This window comes from Geotrypetes seraphini, chromosome 3, assembly GCF_902459505.1.
Source record: "Geotrypetes seraphini chromosome 3, aGeoSer1.1, whole genome shotgun sequence".
NCBI lineage: Eukaryota > Metazoa > Chordata > Amphibia > Gymnophiona > Dermophiidae > Geotrypetes > Geotrypetes seraphini.
In genome coordinates, this window is record NC_047086.1 from 284,853,774 (window position 1) to 284,873,795 (window position 20,022).

The window sequence follows — 20,022 nt, forward strand, 5'->3', positions numbered from 1 at the left end:
AAGCTAAAAGTATGCGCCTGACATTAATGGTGGAATGTCTGTTGCGAACAAATCCCACTTGTTCAGGCACTATTATGGAGGGCAGAACCAGGGCCAATCTATCCGCCAAAACTCTAGCTAATATTTTAACATCAACATTCAGTAAAGATATCGGTCGATATGATTCAATGTCGTCTGGGGGTTTAGATGGTTTTGGAATCAAGGTAATCAGGGCGTCATTACTATGGCGGGGGAAAACCCCTTGTTCCTGTATAGCTAGGTAATAATCCAAAAGAGGGTTACTTATACAGGGGGATAAGATCTTATAAAACTCGGGTGAATAGCCATCCGGACCCGGTGCTGTACAAGATCTCAGTTTTTGAATTGCCAGGGCCACCTCCTGAACATGTAACGGCCTGTCTAGTCGGGACGTCTGGGCCACTGTCAGTCGAGGCAATCCCGCATCCGCCAAATAGTCCCGTACTTCAGGACCTGTGTACAAACCAGGGGATGCATAAAATGCCTCAAAATATTTCTGAAAACCAGCCGCGATATACACCGACGAGGTCAAGAACCTCCCTGAGCTCTCCCGTATCATGGGTATGTATCTGGACCCCTTCCAACTTTTTGTTATAGCCGCGAGCAATTTCCCCGCCTTGTTACCATATTTATGAAATTGAAATTTACGGTAAAATAAAAGTTTCTTGGTGCGTTCGTGAATTAGGGAATTAAGCTCCACCAACACCGCCCTATATGCCTCGGTATTAGCCTCCGATGGATCACGCAATAAGTCCTGTTTCAACATTGTCACCCGTCGTTCAAGATATATTATGCGATGTGCTATTCTACGGGTTCTAGTAGTGACATAAGCAATAATATCCCCGCGCAATACCGCCTTGGCTGTATCCCAAAATAAAGTGGTTTGGGCAACATGTTGGGCATTGTGTGTACAGTAAGCCTCCCATTTTTCTTTTAAGAATTCCTGAAAGTGAGCATCTTTGTGTAAATAGGAGGGAAATCGCCATCCAGCCCCCGGACCCCGTTGACCCCCCAGTGCCACATCAATCCAGATCATATTGTGGTCCGATATCTCCAGAGGGCCTATCGTGGCCTCCGATACCTTAGGAAACAAGGTCTCAGAGAGTAAAATGTAGTCTAGTCTAGAAAAAGAGCCGTGTGCTCTAGACTGGTGCGTATAATCCCGTTCAGAGGGATGTAATAGTCTCCATGGGTCCACCAACCCCAGGGCTCTACACAAATAAGGAATGCCCTTCGTTTGTTTCACTCTGGCCATACACGTCGACCCAGAGCGGTCCATAGTGGGATTATGTACCTGATTTAGGTCACCCACCAAAATTAGAGGGCAGCCCAGATCCTGCACACAAATATTCACCAGATTCTGAAAAAATGCATGTTGATAGCTATTTGGACCATAGCCCACCAATAGTCTGAATTTCCCACCAGGTCCCTCCACCCTTACCAATAGATACCGGCCCTGAGGGTCACGTCGCAATACCTGTACTGTACCTAAGAAGCCCTTGCGAATCAATATGGCCACCCCAGCTCTCCTCCCTGGTGCAGAAGCAAAGTGTAGATCTCCGACCCATCCTCTCTGAAGTTTCCGGTGTTCACTATCAGTAAGCCTAGTCTCCTGTAAGCAAGCTATATCTGCAGAGTGGTGTTTCAATTGGGAAAGTATTTTAGTGCGTTTTACAGGGGACGTTATTCCTGAAACATTCCAGGAAAGAATACGTAATTTACGATCACCCTTGAGGGTCCCTGTCCCTCCCGGCAATGACACCACTTCCAGTAGTATTAAGAGTCCCGGGACGCCCATCCTCGCCCCGAGACCACACAATCCACTCCCGAGCAGACCACCCTCTCCGCTGGAAACCATTCAATAAAACAGAAAAGGCAATATACATACAAACATCCCCAAACCATACCGCTGCTGCCTCCAGTAAATCCCCAACCCCATCATCCCCGTTAACTAATCCCAGAACCCCCATCTGGAGGAACTAGAGGCACAGAAATTGTCACCCCCCAGGGCCTCCCTGACCTTCAATTATCTGTCTTCAACCATAAGACATAGAGAACACTGTCCCTGCAAACAACAGTTAGCACAAAAGTCTTATGCAGGCACCAACCCCACCCAGCCTGTATCCAAACACAGTTCAATCCGCTCCCGGCTTCGGGGCGCCCAGTTGCTTCATGTAGACATCTGCCTCCTCTGGGGTCTGAAAAGTTTTCCAGACTCCGTTGCAGTGAATCCGCAGCGTAGCTGGATAGTTGAATTGAAAGCGCTGTTTCAGATCCGCCAGGCGTGCACATAAAGGGTAGTAAGGTCTCCGCCGTTCCTGCAAAGCTACTGAGAAGTCCTGGCTCAGACGGACTGGCTGACCATCATAGTTCAGGTCATCCTTCTTAGCTCTGTACTGGCGCAACAACTCAATTTTATGTTGGAAATTTAACAATTTCAGGATCACAACACGCGGGCGCGTGTCTAGGCCAGGTCGGGGGCCCAGCCGATGCGCCCGTTCTATGCGTAAGGGCCCCAGTGAAGGTCGCAAAGTGAACTCGTCCCGCAACCAGGTCTCCAGTAATTCGGGTAAGGCTCTCTCCGCCAACGTCTCCGGAATGCTCATCAGACGCAGGTTAGAGCGACGAGATCTGTTCTCTAAATCATCAATCTTATCATTCTGAGCTCTAACCTGCGCCTGCAGCGTGCTAATGTCCATGTCCTGCGCCGTCGAGGAATCCTCCAAGTCAGACACTCTGCTTTCCAGCTCCGCTGTGCGAGCCGCCGCCGTAGCCAGCAAAGTCTCTATATTCGCTATTTGAGTGGTGAGTGCCTCCATTTGTGGCCCCAATACTTGCGAGAGCGCTGTTTTAATATCGCTCAGAGCCGACTCAGTCAAGCTGGAGACCGCCGCCGCGGGACTCGCCGCCATCTTGGGCTCCCCCGGTCTTGCACGTGGTCCGGTTTTTTTCGCTGATTTCGGCTGCATTAACTCTTGGGAGCGGGTAAGGTAACGGTCCATATATAGAGGGATCGTACCAGGCGTCTCTCGCGGCGATAAAGTCGGCAGGGTGTCAGCAATTTAGGTCAATTCGGCAGGGCTGCCCCGGAGTGAACGAGGAGACGTCCTCACTCGCTCATGACATCACGTGACTCTCCCCAATCTGTGATTATTAAATTTTCCCAAATCGGTGATTTCTCCTTTGGAAATGGTGAGGAAATACCTGAAGGAGATTTTGTTAATCTCGGAAGAAGGTTTATCACCAATAACAAGAGTCCAGAGTATTTCCATGGGTATTCAGAGCCAAACAGCTTCCACTCCACAAGAGAATAAATTAGATCTGCCAAATTTTCTGGAAAGCTCCTTGGATGTAATAACAGAGAGTGACATTTGCCCTGGAGTTTGATAGGGATTTAGTCTTTTGTTCTTACTTTCAGCACATGAAGGACACTTTCCTTGGTTCAACAGTAAGAATTTTTCCTGATATATATCTAAAGAGACACAGAAGTAAAGAAAAGATTTCTTCTCTTACCGCCCAAGGGTAATTGATTTGGGGGCAACATTTATTTTGAAGTTTCTCATTAAATGCTGTGTTTCATTTCAAGGGGAAAAAATTTCTATTTTATGAACCAAAGCAATTGCTAGAATTTATAGTAGCTAGAGAAGGGGGAGGGGTGACTATTGGTTCAATGGCTATGTCTGCAGTATAACGAACCGGCTATCTGGGGGAAAGATCATGTCTTCTAATCTGTCTAATTGAGATTTATAATTTTCCTTATTTATTTTTTGTATAGTTTTCCTTGTTCTTGGAACTTATTTGTGGACTAAATAGTTTGATTTTTCTTATCTTCTTTAATATGTTTCAACCTGGAATATTCTTCAAGATTAATAAGTAGACAAAGACTAATTCACAATACACACTAACCAAAATCCAGTGAGGTGGATTCTATTGACTGCGGGGTGTCAGATTGACCATATCAGCAGGTCTGTCAATTCCTCATTCATCCCCTTCAGACAGTATTTTTTATATCTTTTTTATATGCTTTTTATATGAGTATATTTTTGAACTTTCATTTTTAGCGTTTTTTCATAATAAATAGTGATAAGAACAATATTAAAGGTGACTTAGCTTATTTCTGTGAGTATATAAGTCATACTGGTTTGAAGTTTTTTTCTCCGATGTTATACATAGAACACTCCCCTCTGCCAACGCGTTTCGCCAGTCTTTCTCAAGGCATGGGGTTCTAAGGAGAAATTATGAGATATATTTTGAAAACCAATCATTTAAATGAAACAAAAAAGCTAAGCTTAAAAAGAAAACTACGGCACATACCTGATGCATAAAATGTACCTAGTTTGCGTATCAGCGGCATCGAAAAGATGGCCGCGGCATTATTTTCTCACTGAAATAGAGGTTATTTCTGACGTCAAGAATGACGTTAGTAATTGAGGTCAACTTGAGCAAGCCAGTCAGCTGTTTCATTTAACCCTATTGGAGCCATGGAGTTTAACATAAACATCCATCTGAGTTCTTTTAAATTAAGGTTCTTTTCTATATTACCTCCCTCCCACCCTGCTATGATACAGTCCAACACTCGCCACTTAAGATCTTTTAAAGTGTGATTGCACAGTTTCCATTTGCTCCAGAGAAAACTATATTGGTGAAGCTCAACGTCAATTAAATCAAACTCAATTCTATGAAAAACTTGAAGAGGATCCAGTCGTGGAACTTAAACAATCTATATCCAAGTTAATATCCAAGGCATATAAAGCTAAGATGCTCACTTTAAGAGAAGCTAATTTTTTAAATCCGAAATGGTATGTTACCCCCAAGCTGTACTTTCTTCCGAAAATACATAAAAATTTGACAAACCCCCCAGGTCGACCCATAGTATCGATGAAAAATTCTCCCCTGGAGCCTTTGTCAAAGTTTTTAGATATTTTTCTTCAACCAGAAATACAGAAAGTCAAATCGTATATTAAAGACACTACTCACATGTTGAGAATACTTACTGAAATCCAAGATGTACAAGATCAATGGCTGTTGGCTTCGTTTGATGTCACGGCCTTATATACGATGATTCCGACTGACCAAGCCCTCACGCTGCTTAATGAAATATTCAACTGTCAGACTATACGTCCGCACCTATCCACTGATATTCTAATGGAAATGGCAACCTTAGTTTTGACAAAGAGCTACTTTTGGTTCCATGAGGAGTTCTATCTACAACGACACGGCATTGCTATGGGGGCCTCTTTGGCTCCTTCTTTAGCTACCCTCTTCATGGCTCGTATGGAGGAAGAGAAAATCTATTGCATGCCACTGTTCAAACATGTGGTGGTTTGGAAACGATATCTGGATGATATCTTTTGCATCTGGTCATCGTCTGTAACTAATTTTCATAAGTTCGTGGAGGACCTCAATGTATTAGATGTCAACATTCAATTTACAGTTACCCATGACCTCCATGAGCTTGCTTTTTTAGATCTTCGAATCATCAAAGATCAAGGGAAATTAACTACTACCCTCCATCGAAAAAATACTGACCGCAACAGCTTGCTTCGGTTTCACAGCTTCCACCCCATTGGACTGCGGAGAAGCTTGCCTATTAGCCAATTTTTACGGTTACGAAGGATTTGCCACTCTATAGAAGAATTTCGCATACAAGCCAAAATCATGAAGAAACGCTTTTACCAACGCGGTTACCCTCATGATGTGGTCAAAAGAGCCTACACTCGGGCAAAGTATGCCCATCGTGAATGGCTGCTTCAAGAGAAGAGTGATTTGCCCATTTCTGATATGACGAATGGAATGTCTTGCCCTGAAGAGAACATTGCTTTCATCCAACAATATTCTACTTTGGCTTCTAAGATTTCTCATATTATTAAAAAACACTGGCACGTTGTTAAATTAGCTAATCCTCTGTTGAAAAATCATCCGATCTGCTCTTACAAGAGACAAAAAAACATAGGGGAATATGTGAATCACAGCATCATCAGAAACCCGACACCCAGGATTGAGGGTTGTCATCTCCCATGCGGTCGGTGCCAATGGTGCCCGTTCACGATTCCGGGAGAATCGTGGGTTCACCCTATTACAGGGGAGATGTATCATTCTAGGTTTTCAACCAACTGTAACTCCAGTCAGGTTATCTATTGCATTCAGTGCCCGTGCCCTAAACTTTATGTTGGTCGGACTTCAAGGCCTATAAAAGTAAGGTTGACGGAACATAAGTCCAGGGTTCATACTCGAAATGAAACGTCTCCTTTGGTTCATCATTGGAAACTGTGCAATCACACTTTAAAAGATCTTAAGTGGCGAGTGTTGGACTGTATCATAGCAGGGTGGGAGGGAGGTAATATAGAAAAGAACCTTAATTTAAAAGAACTCAGATGGATGTTTATGTTAAACTCCATGGCTCCAATAGGGTTAAATGAAACAGCTGACTGGCTTGCTCAAGTTGACCTCAATTACTAACGTCATTCTTGACGTCAGAAATAACCTCTATTTCAGTGAGAAAATAATGCCGCGGCCATCTTTTCGATGCCGCTGATACGCAAACTAGGTACATTTTATGCATCAGGTATGTGCCGTAGTTTTCTTTTTAAGCTTAGCTTTTTTGTTTCATTTAAATGATTGGTTTTCAAAATATATCTCATAATTTCTCCTCAGAACCCCATGCCTTGAGAAAGACTGGCGAAACGCGTTGGCAGAGGGGAGTGTTCTATGTATAACATCGGAGAAAAAAACTTCAAACCAGTATGACTTATATACTCACAGAAATAAGCTAAGTCACCTTTAATATTGTTCTTATCACTATTTATTATGAAAAAACGCTAAAAATGAAAGTTCAAAAATATACTCATATAAAAAGCATATAAAAAAGATATATAAAAAATACTGTCTGAAGGGGATGAATGAGGAATTGACAGACCTGCTGATATGGTCAATCTGACACCCCGCAGTCAATAGAATCCACCTCACTGGATTTTGGTTAGTGTGTATTGTCAACCTGGAATAGTCATTGTGACTTAGGGTGTTAATTTTCCAATCCTGTTTTAAGTTTATTTTGCTTGTTTGTTGTATTTAAAGTTTCAATAAAAATAAAGGGGGAAAAAAAAGGAATTCTATGAGCATAGGAGCAGTTACCACTGCTGCTGGCACTAAAACCCGCGCGACGCATTAGTAAATGCTTGTAAATTGTATAAAATTTTAGAATCAAATTTGACAGGAACAGAACCTGTTCAATCTTGTTAAAAGCAGATCTTTTATTCTGTCATTGAAACAAGTATATTTTTTTTATAAAACATATTCAGAGACAGATGGGAAGGTTTTCTAGCTTATTCATTTTAAATTACAATTTTTTAGTTTGCTTGAAGATTCATTATAACTTGATGTAGAAACCAGATCTTGCATTTTGCATGTTCTGCTGCATGCTGCAATCAATTCCACTCCAGCGAACAAAATGCTATACTCCAGTTTCTTTTAATAGTATCAGAGATTAATTAAATTAAGCTACATATACCAGTATACAATCTCTTATCCTGAAATTCTGAAAATCAAAAGGTTTTTCGTTAAGGTTGTTTATACACCAAAGATCACATTTGGTGCCAAACATGCCCCAACAATGACACACATTCAACCCTAAAGTGCTGCAGATTCTCCTATGGGTAACAGTAAGTAGTAGAAAATGACTAATGTTCACCAATTAATACTGATAAGCTGTGCAATACTTTCACTAAGCTCCTAATCCCTAATCATCCTGCCTACCATTCCAAAATCTGAAAAATTCCAAAATGCATCTGGTTCCAAGGATTTCAGATAAAGGATTGTGTACCTGTATTTTAGATATAATTTTGGTAAACAATTACATTTTTGGAGTTATTGTTTTTGTGATCTTATATAACTGAGCATATCTCTCAACGTTTCCTAAATTTTACTCCCAAATTTATACTTTAAATATTAGACTGTTTACCACCAAAGCTAATCATGTCAGAATTGGTGAAATTCTAAAACTGTTTATTGAAAACATTATGGGAAGGAAATTTGTATATTTCTGCAATGTTCTCCCCAGGACCTTTTGAATGGGCATATCACCTGACTGATTTTTACTGACCATCCAGCTAACCTAACAGAAAATTTTATAATACTGTGCAGTAATACCCCACCCCCATCTGGCAGGCAAAAATTTCTGGAGAGAACAGTTTTCCAGTGTCCTCTTGTTTTACATGAATTTGTATTTTCCAAATTTATCTCTTGACAGGTTGAGAGTTGTGCACATAAGCAGAAAGGATCACTTGTGTTAGAAACTTCACTCATTAAAAGAGCCAATAAAATAACCCAAATGACAAAATGTTTGTCTCCTGCAGATGTGGAAGCTACACAAGAAATGAGAAATTCAAAAGGCAGGTCTAGGGAGCAGCAAAGCTCCTAATTCTAGTCATTTCACAACATGTGATGTGAGCAGAGTGGTGAGTTTCCTGCCCAAAGTGTAAATGAGATTTCTGTAATCTCATTTAACAAAAACTAACAGCATTACATGGGAAAAATATTGCCTTGTTGCATTAACAGATGATTTACTTGCTTAATTGACTTTTCTGCCTTGTTTTCTAGTAAAGCTAGATTCATTTCTTATATATTTGCCTGCCTGGGCAGAGAATTTTGAGTCATCTTTTCTTTTCTTTTTTTTAATAGTTAAGACGCTTTTCTGTTGGATAAGACAATTTGTTTTAATCTTTAATATTCCTACAGTTTTCTTTCTAACTGTATGTTTTAGTGAAAAATCTGAATTTAACTTTGAGCACAAGTAAGAAGAACTTCCCTCAATTATACGTTAATACATTTTAACAAATGTTTCCATTCATTAGAATTTATTTTGTGGGAAAAAAAATGTTAAAATTATAGTGAAACTACTAATGGAGTTAGGCAATTACTAACAAGCGTAACATATGAGTTTTGCTATTTAACATGCTAAATAACAAAAGATGTGCATTATTTGTCATTGTATCTAGGCAGTGCAACACGAGCAAAATAATTGTGAAATGAAAAACACTTCATTATTATGCAAATCAGATAATGCATCCTGTATTTAATTTTGCAAGCTGGGGCCACAACAATCCCTAATCACTTTTGACCTGATTAAAAAAATGGCACTGGTCAAAAATTAAGTCCATTTATTGATTACCTGGGAGGCATATGAAGTTGCTGGCTACCCCAGAAAGAGGAAACAATTTTTATTAATTTAGGATGCTTATTTAAACTCATTGAGCCCTAGAGGCTATACTTACGGTACTTTTGAATAATTTATAAGAATGGAGCTGACTTTGATTTTTGTCAAGATTGGTGGTATTTCATTATGTTAGTGGGGGGAGGGGAGAATGCGGTTGATATGTACCTTGGGAAATTATAAGAATCCAGATCCTCTAAGGAAATTGAAGGTATTGTTAGGAGGGGGTGGATATTAGAGAATGACACGGTGAAAAAATTGGTCCCCGTCACCGCCCCGTCCCCGTCTCACCATCCCCGTCACCGCCCCGTTCCCGTCTCACCATCCCCGTCACCGCCCCGTCCCCGTCTCACCATCCTCTTCACCGCCCCGTCACCGCCACTGCCACCCCACTCACCGCCCCGTCACCGCCACTGCAATCCCATTCACTTTTCTTTATTTACGTATAAAGGAAACATTCTTTAAAACTTTAAAACTTAGTTAAATATTAGTTAATAACTATACAAAAACAAAACACGCAGAGAAAAAATTAATTAATATAAATTCTCAAAACTGACACATTTTGATCACTAAATTTAAAATAGTTATTTTTCATACAGTTTTTCAATCACTAATCTTCCACCACCCCTGGGGCTAGCAATGCAAAAACAAACACGACATGTACTTTAAATGCTTACAATGTTAGCCTATATGGTAAGTAGACGCGGCCGCTGTACCTAATCGCGGCAAAGATCTCCCTGCCGTGATTAGCATAGTGACCGCGGCTACGGCTGCAAGTCTCCCCTCCCCCCAGCGATCACGGCAGGAGGGCACCCAACCCCTCCTGTAGACCCCCCCAATGGCCCTCCCGACAATCGCAGCAGAAGGGTACCCAACCCCTCCTGCCGGTCCTCCCAATGGCCTCCCCTAAGATCGCCGGCAGGAGGGTACCCAACCCTTCCTGCTGGACCCCCCCTCAACGAACCCTCCCACCCCGGAACCCTCTTAGTCTTACTTTCCAAGTTGGACCGGACGGCTCCTCACACGTATGGCCAGCAGGCTTGCCTCCGTCCAAATGAGGCGGGCCCGCCCCTACCCTGCCCAACCCACAGGATCCTAGGGCCTGATTGGTCTAGGCACCTAAAGCCACTCCCGCTATAGGAGGGGCCTTAGGTGCTTGGGCCAATCAGGCCCTAGGATCCTGTGGGTTGGGCAGGGTAGGGGCGGGCCTCATTTGGACGGAGGCAGGCCTGCTGGCCAGACGAGCGAGGAGCTGTCCGGTCCAACTTGGAAAGTAAGACTAAGGGTGGTGTTTCGGAATGGCGGGGTTTGTTGGGGGAGGGTCCGGCAGGAGGGGTTGGGCACCCTCCTATTGGCGATATAGGGGGCCGTTGGGGGGGCCGGCAGGAGGGGTTGGGCACCCTCCTACCAGTGAGGGCGATCGTCGGAGGGGGGGGGCGGGTTCTATTGGCAGGAAGGGTTGATCTGACAAATGAGGAGCACGGTGAAAACACAGGTAAATTGCGGTTCCTAGAGGGGGGGACATTGGCCTGCGGGGACAAATCTATTCACCGTTTTTGCGGTCGGTGAAAGGATTTGTCCCCGCGTCTGCGGCGATTTGCTAATGAGGTCACCATAACCCGCAGCCAAACCGCAGCCACGCAGCGGTTCGCTGCGGGGATCGCTCCCCGTGTCATTCTCTAGTGGATATCTCTGATGTTTGGTTTGTTGGTAAGAAGGAGAGATTTGGCATTGTGCTAGGTGAGGGGGTGTGGGGGGCTTTGGAGAAGGAAAGGAGAAATATTTTAAATCTTTTGATGACTTGTTAACCGTTCTCCTTGTAATATTGGGGCAACAATGTTATTTGGCTTAGGTACCTTCCTTTGTCATCAATAAAAAGGTTTGAACTAAAACATGGCACTGGTTGAAACTTTACAGTAGTCTTTCAGGGTTGAAGCTGCTTGGCCCGAGACTCTGCTAGGCGTCAACTGATTCTATTTTGAACCCAGGCAGTTGATGAGACAGGAAGGACTAGGGATTGCCCTGGGATCCCCTATAGTCACTGGGTAGAGGATTCTGAAGGGGATCAGGAGATAGAATTTGACTTTGAGAAGGTGGGGTGTGTGGTTTGGGTTACTGTATTCCACAACTGGCCCAAGTTAGTAGACTTGACTTAGGACTTTTTTTCCTTTTTGTTTTTGTTTTTTTGCATTACTGAAGTCAGGAATAACCAGTGTTCTTAGCAGCAACATAAATTTATATTTAGCACAGGAGTCACTGTCCTGAAGCAGTGGCATAGCCATGGGTGGGCAGGAGTCCACCCACTTTAGGCTCAGATCCCACTCAGCAGTGGCGTACCACATCTGTGTAGCTGCCAGGGATCCCTAAGCCCTGCCAGCTGAAGATTTTCACTGGAACCCTTAGGCCATCTGAACACTCTGATAGTGAGTGGCCATGCACAGAACACCTGCCTTCACCTCTACACCTGTTCAGTCCATGTATGAAAACTGAGCATGTATAAGAGTGTGCTAGCATTGGCGGCTGAGGGAACCATTGCAGACCGCCATAGTGTTCAGATGACCCTGGTCAAGTCACTTAATCCTCCATAGCCCCAGGTACGTTAGATAGATTGTGAGCCCACCGGGACAGACAGGGAAAACGCTTAAGTACCTGATTGTAAAACCGCTTAGATAATCTTGATAGGCGGTATATAAAAACCTAATAAACTTAAACTTAAAAAAAAAAAAAAAATGCCCCAGAGATTTTAGTGAATGAAGTCTATAGCTGATAGGGCTTGGGGAAACTCACCAGCCAAGAAATTAATTTTTAATGTTTGGTACACAGGCAACAACTAGGGTGTGAAGAGGAAATGCATGGGCCTGTCCAGAAATTACCTTCTGGCTTATACCACTGTCCTAAGGGTACCAAAGGTTAGTGACACCTTTGGTAAAAGTCACTGTGGCAAAACGAGCTATTTTACTGAAGCTTAGTAACCATCCCTTTTAATATTTAGCATTTTGTTCATCTAAAAAATGTGTTGCATGTCATTAATTGAAGGGCTTATTTCTAAAACCTGCTAAGTCCACATAATTTGCATTCACCTTAGAGGATTTTAGAAATAAGCCATTCCTCCTTTCCAGTGTAATAGGGATGGTATACTGAACAAAAGGGTTGTCCATGCCTGCTCATAAGCATTCTGCAGAAGATGTCAATCGCAGCTTTTCATCTCCTTCTCCTCCTTCCTGGTCTCTGCTGCCCCTTCAGTTCTACCTTCAGGCAGGCAAGCATGAAGGTGTCGTTATGATCTACTCCATTTATTTCTTTATTATTTTTGTGGTGGTTTTTTTTTTCGGTTATTCACAGTTTTACACAGTTCAAGGAACTGCTGTGCCTGCTTGGAAAGGAGCATACTTTAGTCTGCAGCTGGCAGATGAATTGTTCAGAGACCTATGCAGCCAGCCTGCTGAAAATTTGTAGAGTTCAGGGTTCAGGCCCTCAGCATTTGCTTGCTTCCTTGACTTGCTCAGGAGCTTGAGTGCAGGCTGTTAGGCATCAATAGCGGTCCTTCACGGTGTTCATGGTGCCAGCTGCAGCTTCGCTTATGCATCATGTGTCATGGCCTGAGGAGGTAAAGGCTCAGTCTGCCTAAGGTCTGACTGGTAGCCCAAAGATCTCGGTGTGGCAGCTGATTGGTGGTTTGAGGCAGAGAATCCCTCCAGCTACTCTTTCAAGGAGCTGAAGCAGACTGCAGCATCATGCTGTGACAGTCTATGGGAAAATCCTGTGTTTTGACTGTTTCTTCAGCTAGGGCTTTGTTCCCCCCTAAAATCCTATTTTTATGTTGTTATTGGTCAACCCTGAAGCATTTTAAGTCGTTTTTTTTGGTGCAAAAACATTGCTGCCTCAGCCATCTTGGATTTCCCAATAATTTTTTTTTAAAGTTCTCAAACTTCTTTTAAACACCTCATTTTGCCTCAAAATTGGTAGGGATGGAGTCCTCAGACCCTAACATCCCTTTATCATGCCTTATTTGGGCTGAATGGGCAGCTGAAGAGTGGCCTTGCACTATGTGCCATGCGGTACAGGGGGGGGCGGGAGCTTTGGGCTTAGCCCTCCACAGGCCTCTAGGGCTGGAAAAAGGCAGATGGTCCCATCAAGTGGAATGAAACATCTTCTAGAACCCTGGGACAGTAGCTCTACACACCGTAAGGGCGTAAATGCTTCGCAGCCCAAGAAAAGTTATTTGCTCCACCCTAAGGGACAAGGAGACTTACCCTCTCAGGCCTTTACTACAGAATTCATTAATCTCCTCTGGCAGGCTTATATACAAAGCAGAAATCTGCCGGTCAGGGCCACAGGCAAGCGGACGAGTGTGCAGACCTCGCTGGAGACTCAGAGCACTTCCTCCCTGAAAGCGGAAGCTATGCTGGACTATGATGGTCCATCAGACAGGGATTCTGAGGACTTCTCAAATGTTTGCTATGCCAAAGGTGGACAACCTAGTAGCCCAGGAGTTTTAAAGAATCTGAAAGACCGTAGCTCCTCCAGAGGCAGTTTTAGGCTTTAACCTTTGGGATTAAGGCTGCAGCCATGGCCTCCTCTGTGGCATGTGCCTGTCATTCTAGGCTAAGAAATCAGAACCTGACGGACTCTGAGCCCCCTCCTCAGTTTGTGCTGGTGGGAATAGACTACGTAACAAATGAATGTTATGACGTTATCAGAGTCATGGGGAAAGTCTCAGTATATGCTTTGTATCAGGCAATGGGCAGGTGATTCAACCTCTAAAGTGATGCTGAGCAGGCTCCCTTTCAGGGGACAAATGCTGTTTGGCAAGAACCTGGATTATCTTATGGCTAGTATACAAGATTGCCGGCCAACATCTTTACCAGACAGCAGATACTGAGCAGTTAGAGGCCAGAGCTGGGAGTCCTTTCATGATTCCCAGCACTCTCGCTAGTATTCCACAGGATCCTCTACCCAGAGAACCTTTCAAGGCTCCAGATAGAAATTCTCTGGGAACTGGAAAAAACAAGGTTCAGGTTCCCACTCTGCAGTGCCAGCCAAAAAGCCACAATGTCACCAGCCCTCACACTGCACCTTTGAAGATTGTAGGTCAGCTCTCAGACTATCTAGATGCTTTGAAATAGATAACATCCAACCACTGGGCCCTGGACATTATCAGAGAGGGCTTCAAGATAGAGTTTGTGCACCCTCTCTCTGACTGGTTTATGGATTTGCCAGCAGGCCGGCCAGAGAAAGCAAAAAGGGTCTGACCAATGCTGTGGAGGTTACTAGAAATCCAAACTATAGATCCAGTTCTTCCTGATGTCTCAGGCTCTGGCTACTCCATATACTTTGTCATTCCAAAGAAAGGCTCAGAGAGTAGAGGCCATCCTGGATCTCAAACATGTCAACACAGCCCTGAGAGTTTTTGGTCACCTTAGATTTGACAGAAGCTTCACATTTTCATGCCTTCACATCTTCATCTTCCTGGAACACAGAAAGTACCTCAGATTCCATGTGCTTGAAAATCACTTCAATTCTCAGCGCTTCTCTTTGGGCTAGCAACAGTACCCCAAACTTTCACCAAAGTTATAGTGGTGAAGACAGCTCATCTCCGCAAAGTGGGTTGGTAGGTGCATCCGTACTTGGGCGCCATCCCAACCGGAAGAAGAAAAGACGGTAGTGACAATTGTGATGCTGCAGAGTCTGGGAAGGATTGTGAACTTTTGAAGGAACCACCTGATTCTGACACAGTCCCTGGAATATCTGGGAGTTTTGTTCAACACGGCAGAAGGCTGAGTTTTGTTCAACACGGCAGAAGGCACGCAAACAGAAGCTTCATGGTCAGATTACAGACCTGTTGACCAAGCCAGAGCCTACTGCATAGCATTGCTTTCAAGTCCTTGGGTCAGTTGCTGCCATGGTAGAGGTGGTACCCTGGGCAGAGGTACATATGCACCCCATCCAGGAGACATTGCTGTCTCGCTGGTCACCTCAGAGAGACTCCCTGCAAGTTCTGCGTACTAGACAGTGGCTGCCAAGTACAGTATGAGCTTGTGGCTCTGTCCACAGTCTCTGGTGAAAGGGATCCAGTTTCAGATTCATTCATGGGTCACCTTAACAATGGATGCCAGCTTGTTCGGCAGGGGGGCTTATTGCAATGGTCACCCAGTACAAGGCCAATGGACTCTGTCTTAATGGAAGTAGTCTATCAATAGACTGGAACTTTGTGTAGTTCAGATGGCACTGCTCCGACTGCAGTCTTTGCTGGAGGGCAAAGCAGTCAGAATCTTCTCTGACAATTCTACAACAGTGGCTTATGTTAACAGGTAGGGAGGCACCAGGAGCACTCCGCTCCAACAGGAGTTGAAGGCATTGTTCTCTTGGGCAAAAATACACCTGCAGGCAATCTATGCGGCACATGTGGTTGGAATGGACAGTGTTCAAGTGGATTATCTCAGCAGATGGACATTAGATCCAAGAGAGTGGACATTGTCTCTGAAAGTGTTCTAGGTCACTATGGGATCATCTGATGTTCAACCTCATGCCAACTGCAAAGAACAAGAAGGCAGATCAGTTCTTCAGTCTCAGAAATGAGCTTAGAAGTGTGAGGCTAGATGCCCTGGTTCAACCGCGACTAGAGACTGGGCTACTGACGGGTTTCCCCCTTGGCCCATGATAGGCCAGGTGATCCAATGAATAGCTCATCTTATATGAACAGTAGTTCTTGTAGCACCAGATTGGCCCAGGCGTTCTTGGTAGTGGATTTCATATAACTACACAAAGAGCAAAGTTTCAGACTCAACTGCATCCAGACTTACTCTCGCAGAGGGCCCTAGAAGATCCGGGACGCTTTAATCTTACAGCATGGCTCTTAAGCACATAGTGCTAGTCCAAAAAGGATACCCAGAAGTAGTCATTGCTACTCTACTTAAAGCCAAAAAGTCGATGATGGTTTCAGTGTATACTAAGGCATGGGAGACGTTTCAGCGCTGTTGCAGCAAAGAAAAGTTAGAGCCTGTCAATGCCCCCATCTCATCTGTACTGGCATTCCTGCAGGTAGGTTTTGACAAGGGACTAGCAGTGGCATCCCATAGAGTTCAAGTAGTAGGGCTCTCCTGTTTCTGCGGTCAAGAGAAGAGAACTTTGCTGGTGGCCCATCTGGACATAGGTCCCTGCCCTGAGACTAAGGCCTCTGATTCGAGAACAGTTTCTATCCTGGAACCTTACTATAGTCTTAGAGGGACTCAGCAGAGCCCTGAATGAGCTCTTATAGGAAGTACTCCTCATGTATCTGATGGTTAAAGCACTCATCTTGGTGGCAATTGCAAGCCCTGTCATGCAGAGAGCCGTGTCTCCAGATCACGAAAGCAGGAATGACCTTGCAGATGGTTCCCTCCTTTCTGCTGAAGGTTGTTTCAGCATTTCATGTCAACCAAGAAGTTAGACTGTCAGCATTTCACCCCACAGGGTCTATTAAAAAAGACAAGGCCTTAAGTTTTGGACGTCAGAAGAGTCCTATTGTGTTACCAATAAGTTCCATCTCTCAGATCATCTTTTTATGTTAATCAATCAGGCAAGACAAGGAAGACCCGCTTCCAAAGCTATCATCTACAGATGGATTCGTAGAGCTATCTCCTCTAAATTCATCGGATGTGGCTAACAGTCACCTATCTCGTTGAAGGCGTATTCAACAAGAGGAGTGGCCTCCTCTTGGGCAAAAGCAAGGGTGATTCCTCCTCAGGAGATTTGTAGGTCAGCAACTTGGTCTTCCCTTCATACTTTCACCAAGTTCTACAAGGTGGACATAGCAGCACAGGAGGATGCCGCTTTTGGGTCCTCAGAACTATGTGCAGGCTCATCTCTCTCACCCTAAATCTTTGGGACTGCTTAGGTACGTCTCTATGGTTCAACATACCATCCCTATTACACTGGAAAAAGAGATTAGGTTCTTACCTTGATAATATCTTTTCCAGTAGATAGGGATGGTATGCTGACACACACCCTGCCCGCCTGTCGTGGCTTTGGTACGAACTGAAGGCGGCAACAGAGAGACCAGTGAGAAAGAGGAGGAGCTGAAAAGCTGTGATTCACAGCTTCTGCAGAATTCTTGCAAGCACAAATGGACAACCCTATGGTTCAGCATACTATCCCTATCTACTGGAAAAGATATTTTCAAGATAAAAACCTAATCTCTTTTTTACTAACTTTACTCTGCTTTATACATCTCCAGCTCTTTATACTTTTCTCATGTTTCTTTCTTCTCTTTCTACCTTTAAACTAAAAACAGAGAGAAAAGTGTCCTTCAGTATCACAGGGAGAAGCCTTTATTTCTGAAGTAACAAGACACTCAACAATAGAAACGTTAAAAACATTGAGACTTTTAACAAATTGCCAAGAATAGAGCAGGCAAGAAATCCAAACCGTCATTCCTTGAATCAAGGAGCTCTACTGGAATCTGCTGCAGAAACATTTAGAGGGGCGTTTGCACATTGTGAATACAGGACAGTTCTACTTTTTACGAGGATTATGCATTTAAAAGTACCATAGACAACTCCAAGAATAAACATCTTTTTTCATTTGTACTTGAGAATAGTTGATTGTGTACTTTTTCTGCTAATGATTAACACTTTTTTAGCACTCTGTATTTAATTCTGTAAATTTAAATACATGCTGTTGTATTTATGGAACTTCATGTAAAGGACACAAGCTTACTAGCATGTTCACTGCCTTAAATGGTTACCATATGCCAAACGATCATGCTCTTTTAAAAGGACTATACTAATTAAGACTGTACTACAATTCAATGGGATTAATTTAAAAAGTACAAAATTTGTCTTAATTCCAGTAGAGAAATGTTTGTCTGCCCTCCAGTTCAGCTACATCCTTAATAGTAGCAGTTTTCAAACTCTGAATGAAGGATGAAAAGTGAGACCCATTGAGCATACAGATGGGTCTCATGGGAAAAAATCATTATGGTCACAACCAGAATATCAGCAGCACCAAACAGGACAGCAATTTGTAAATTACTTTAAACATACATTTCAGTTTATATTTTCATGACCTTATCTTGTAATAAGCCCTGCAAATTTATTAATGCTCAAAAGTGGATCCTTTATTAGAAAATGTGGAAACCACCATGGGTGAAATGTTTTTTTTTAATGTGACTGCATCTCTAGAATTATTTCTAAGGTGGTTTTCCTCAGAATATTAAGGGACATTCCCAAAATAGAGAAAAGTGATATATTTAAACATTTATGTTGTAACTTAATTTACAGTGCTTTTCTTGGTTTATGTTGCCTTCATGTTTCCTTCTGTAAGAGAACAATGTAAACAAGGTTGAAAAGTCTGCATCTTACCAAGCAATTATTTACCATTATAGCTGCTATTACGGTTATCATTTATTAATTATGTTTTGTTCTTTACACTTACATTAAAGTTGATAAATCTTACTAGCTTGTGCTAATTTATGATGTACAGGGTTTTACAAGGAGCATATTTAAAACAGTAAAATTTTAATACAAGATTCTTCTAGAATTATGCACTAGGACCTAAATTCTATATATGGCACTTAATGTTATGCACATATATCAGTGTGCATAGCCAATGTATGCACATAACTTAATTGATTAATAGGCCTAATTGATGCTAATAGTTGGCAATTAAGACCTCATAATTTATGCTAATTGGAGTTAATTAAAACTTATGCATACAATCTGGTAGGCGCACTTTCCAACATGTTATGCGACAAACTAGTACATGAATCTGGAAGAGGCGACAAACTAGTACATGAATCTGGAAGAGGCAGATTGTGGGTGTTCTTTTAAGTTATGTGCAAGTTTTGTGGTTATGCACCGATGTGCGCAGAACTAGACACAGGCATTTGGGCCAAGAAAAAACCTGGCCTAAATGAGTGCACCTAAAAGTTATGATGAATAACAGTGGCACTAAGCATGATTCTTGTACAATCCTATTTTATTCCAGGACCAGTGGGTTATTTCTGTCTACCCGCCAGGACTTTGTAGAAAGCCTCAAACTTCAGAGACTTAAACCCCACCCACTCTTTCCTCATCACTGTCCCTGTAAGAATCAGTTTTCCTTCCTACAAGCCAGACTATAGGAGTTTATATTTTTTGCTTGTGTTTTATTTCGATCTCATGGCAACTGCGGCCAACAAGAAAGCAGATCAGTTCTTCAGTCGCCATCACAAGGCCGGCAGAAAAGGCCTGAACGCTCTGATTCCAAATTGGTTCAGCTCCAGCAGGATTGGGGGCTCCAGCTACCTTGTCATCCTCTCCTTCTCAAGCAGGGTCTGATTGCACTGCAAGATCAGACCATTTTGGTCTTACGGCTCTTAAGCGTTCGGCCTTAACTAGCTGGGTCTATTCGGCTGTGACTGCCAAGTTGCTTCACAGCAAAAGGAAATCAACAGTGGCTGTCTATGTGAAGGCTTGTTATCAGGCCTGGTGTGTCTGAGCCAGGTGGACCTGTCTGTTCCGTCGGTTCCTTGTGTTCTGGAGTTTCTACAGGATGGCCTGTAGAAGGGCCTAGCGGTGGTTTATCTCAGGGTGCAGATTGTCAGGCTCTTGTGTATAGACCCTCCTTCTCTGAGGGTCTCTTTGGAAGCTCATCTGGATGTAGCCCGCTTTCTGTGGGGCACTCGGAGGCTTCAGCCTCCACTGTGCCTTGTGCTGAGCAGCCTATGCCTGCTAGTAGTGGCACAGTAGCAACAAGGCATTTAGGAGCTCACAGAACATTAGCCCCACATTTAAAAGCACATAGTGACCAGTTTGATGCTGTTCATGTCCAGAATA

The 20,022-nt window shown here is 43.3% G+C and overlaps 1 protein-coding gene across 1 annotated transcript in view; it reads left to right on the top strand.

Annotated features, from left to right (window-relative positions):
• CCDC88A (coiled-coil domain containing 88A) overlaps positions 1-18,660 on the top strand; it is a 612,058-nt gene extending 593,398 nt beyond the window's left edge. The window contains exons 32-33 of the mRNA XM_033936822.1: positions 8,370-8,471; positions 17,499-18,660. Coding sequence (XP_033792713.1) covers positions 8,370-8,434 — 65 coding nt within the window. The 3' untranslated portion in view covers positions 8,435-8,471; positions 17,499-18,660. The remainder of the gene's footprint in view (positions 1-8,369; positions 8,472-17,498) is intronic.
• Positions 18,661-20,022: the final 1,362 nt, after the last annotated feature.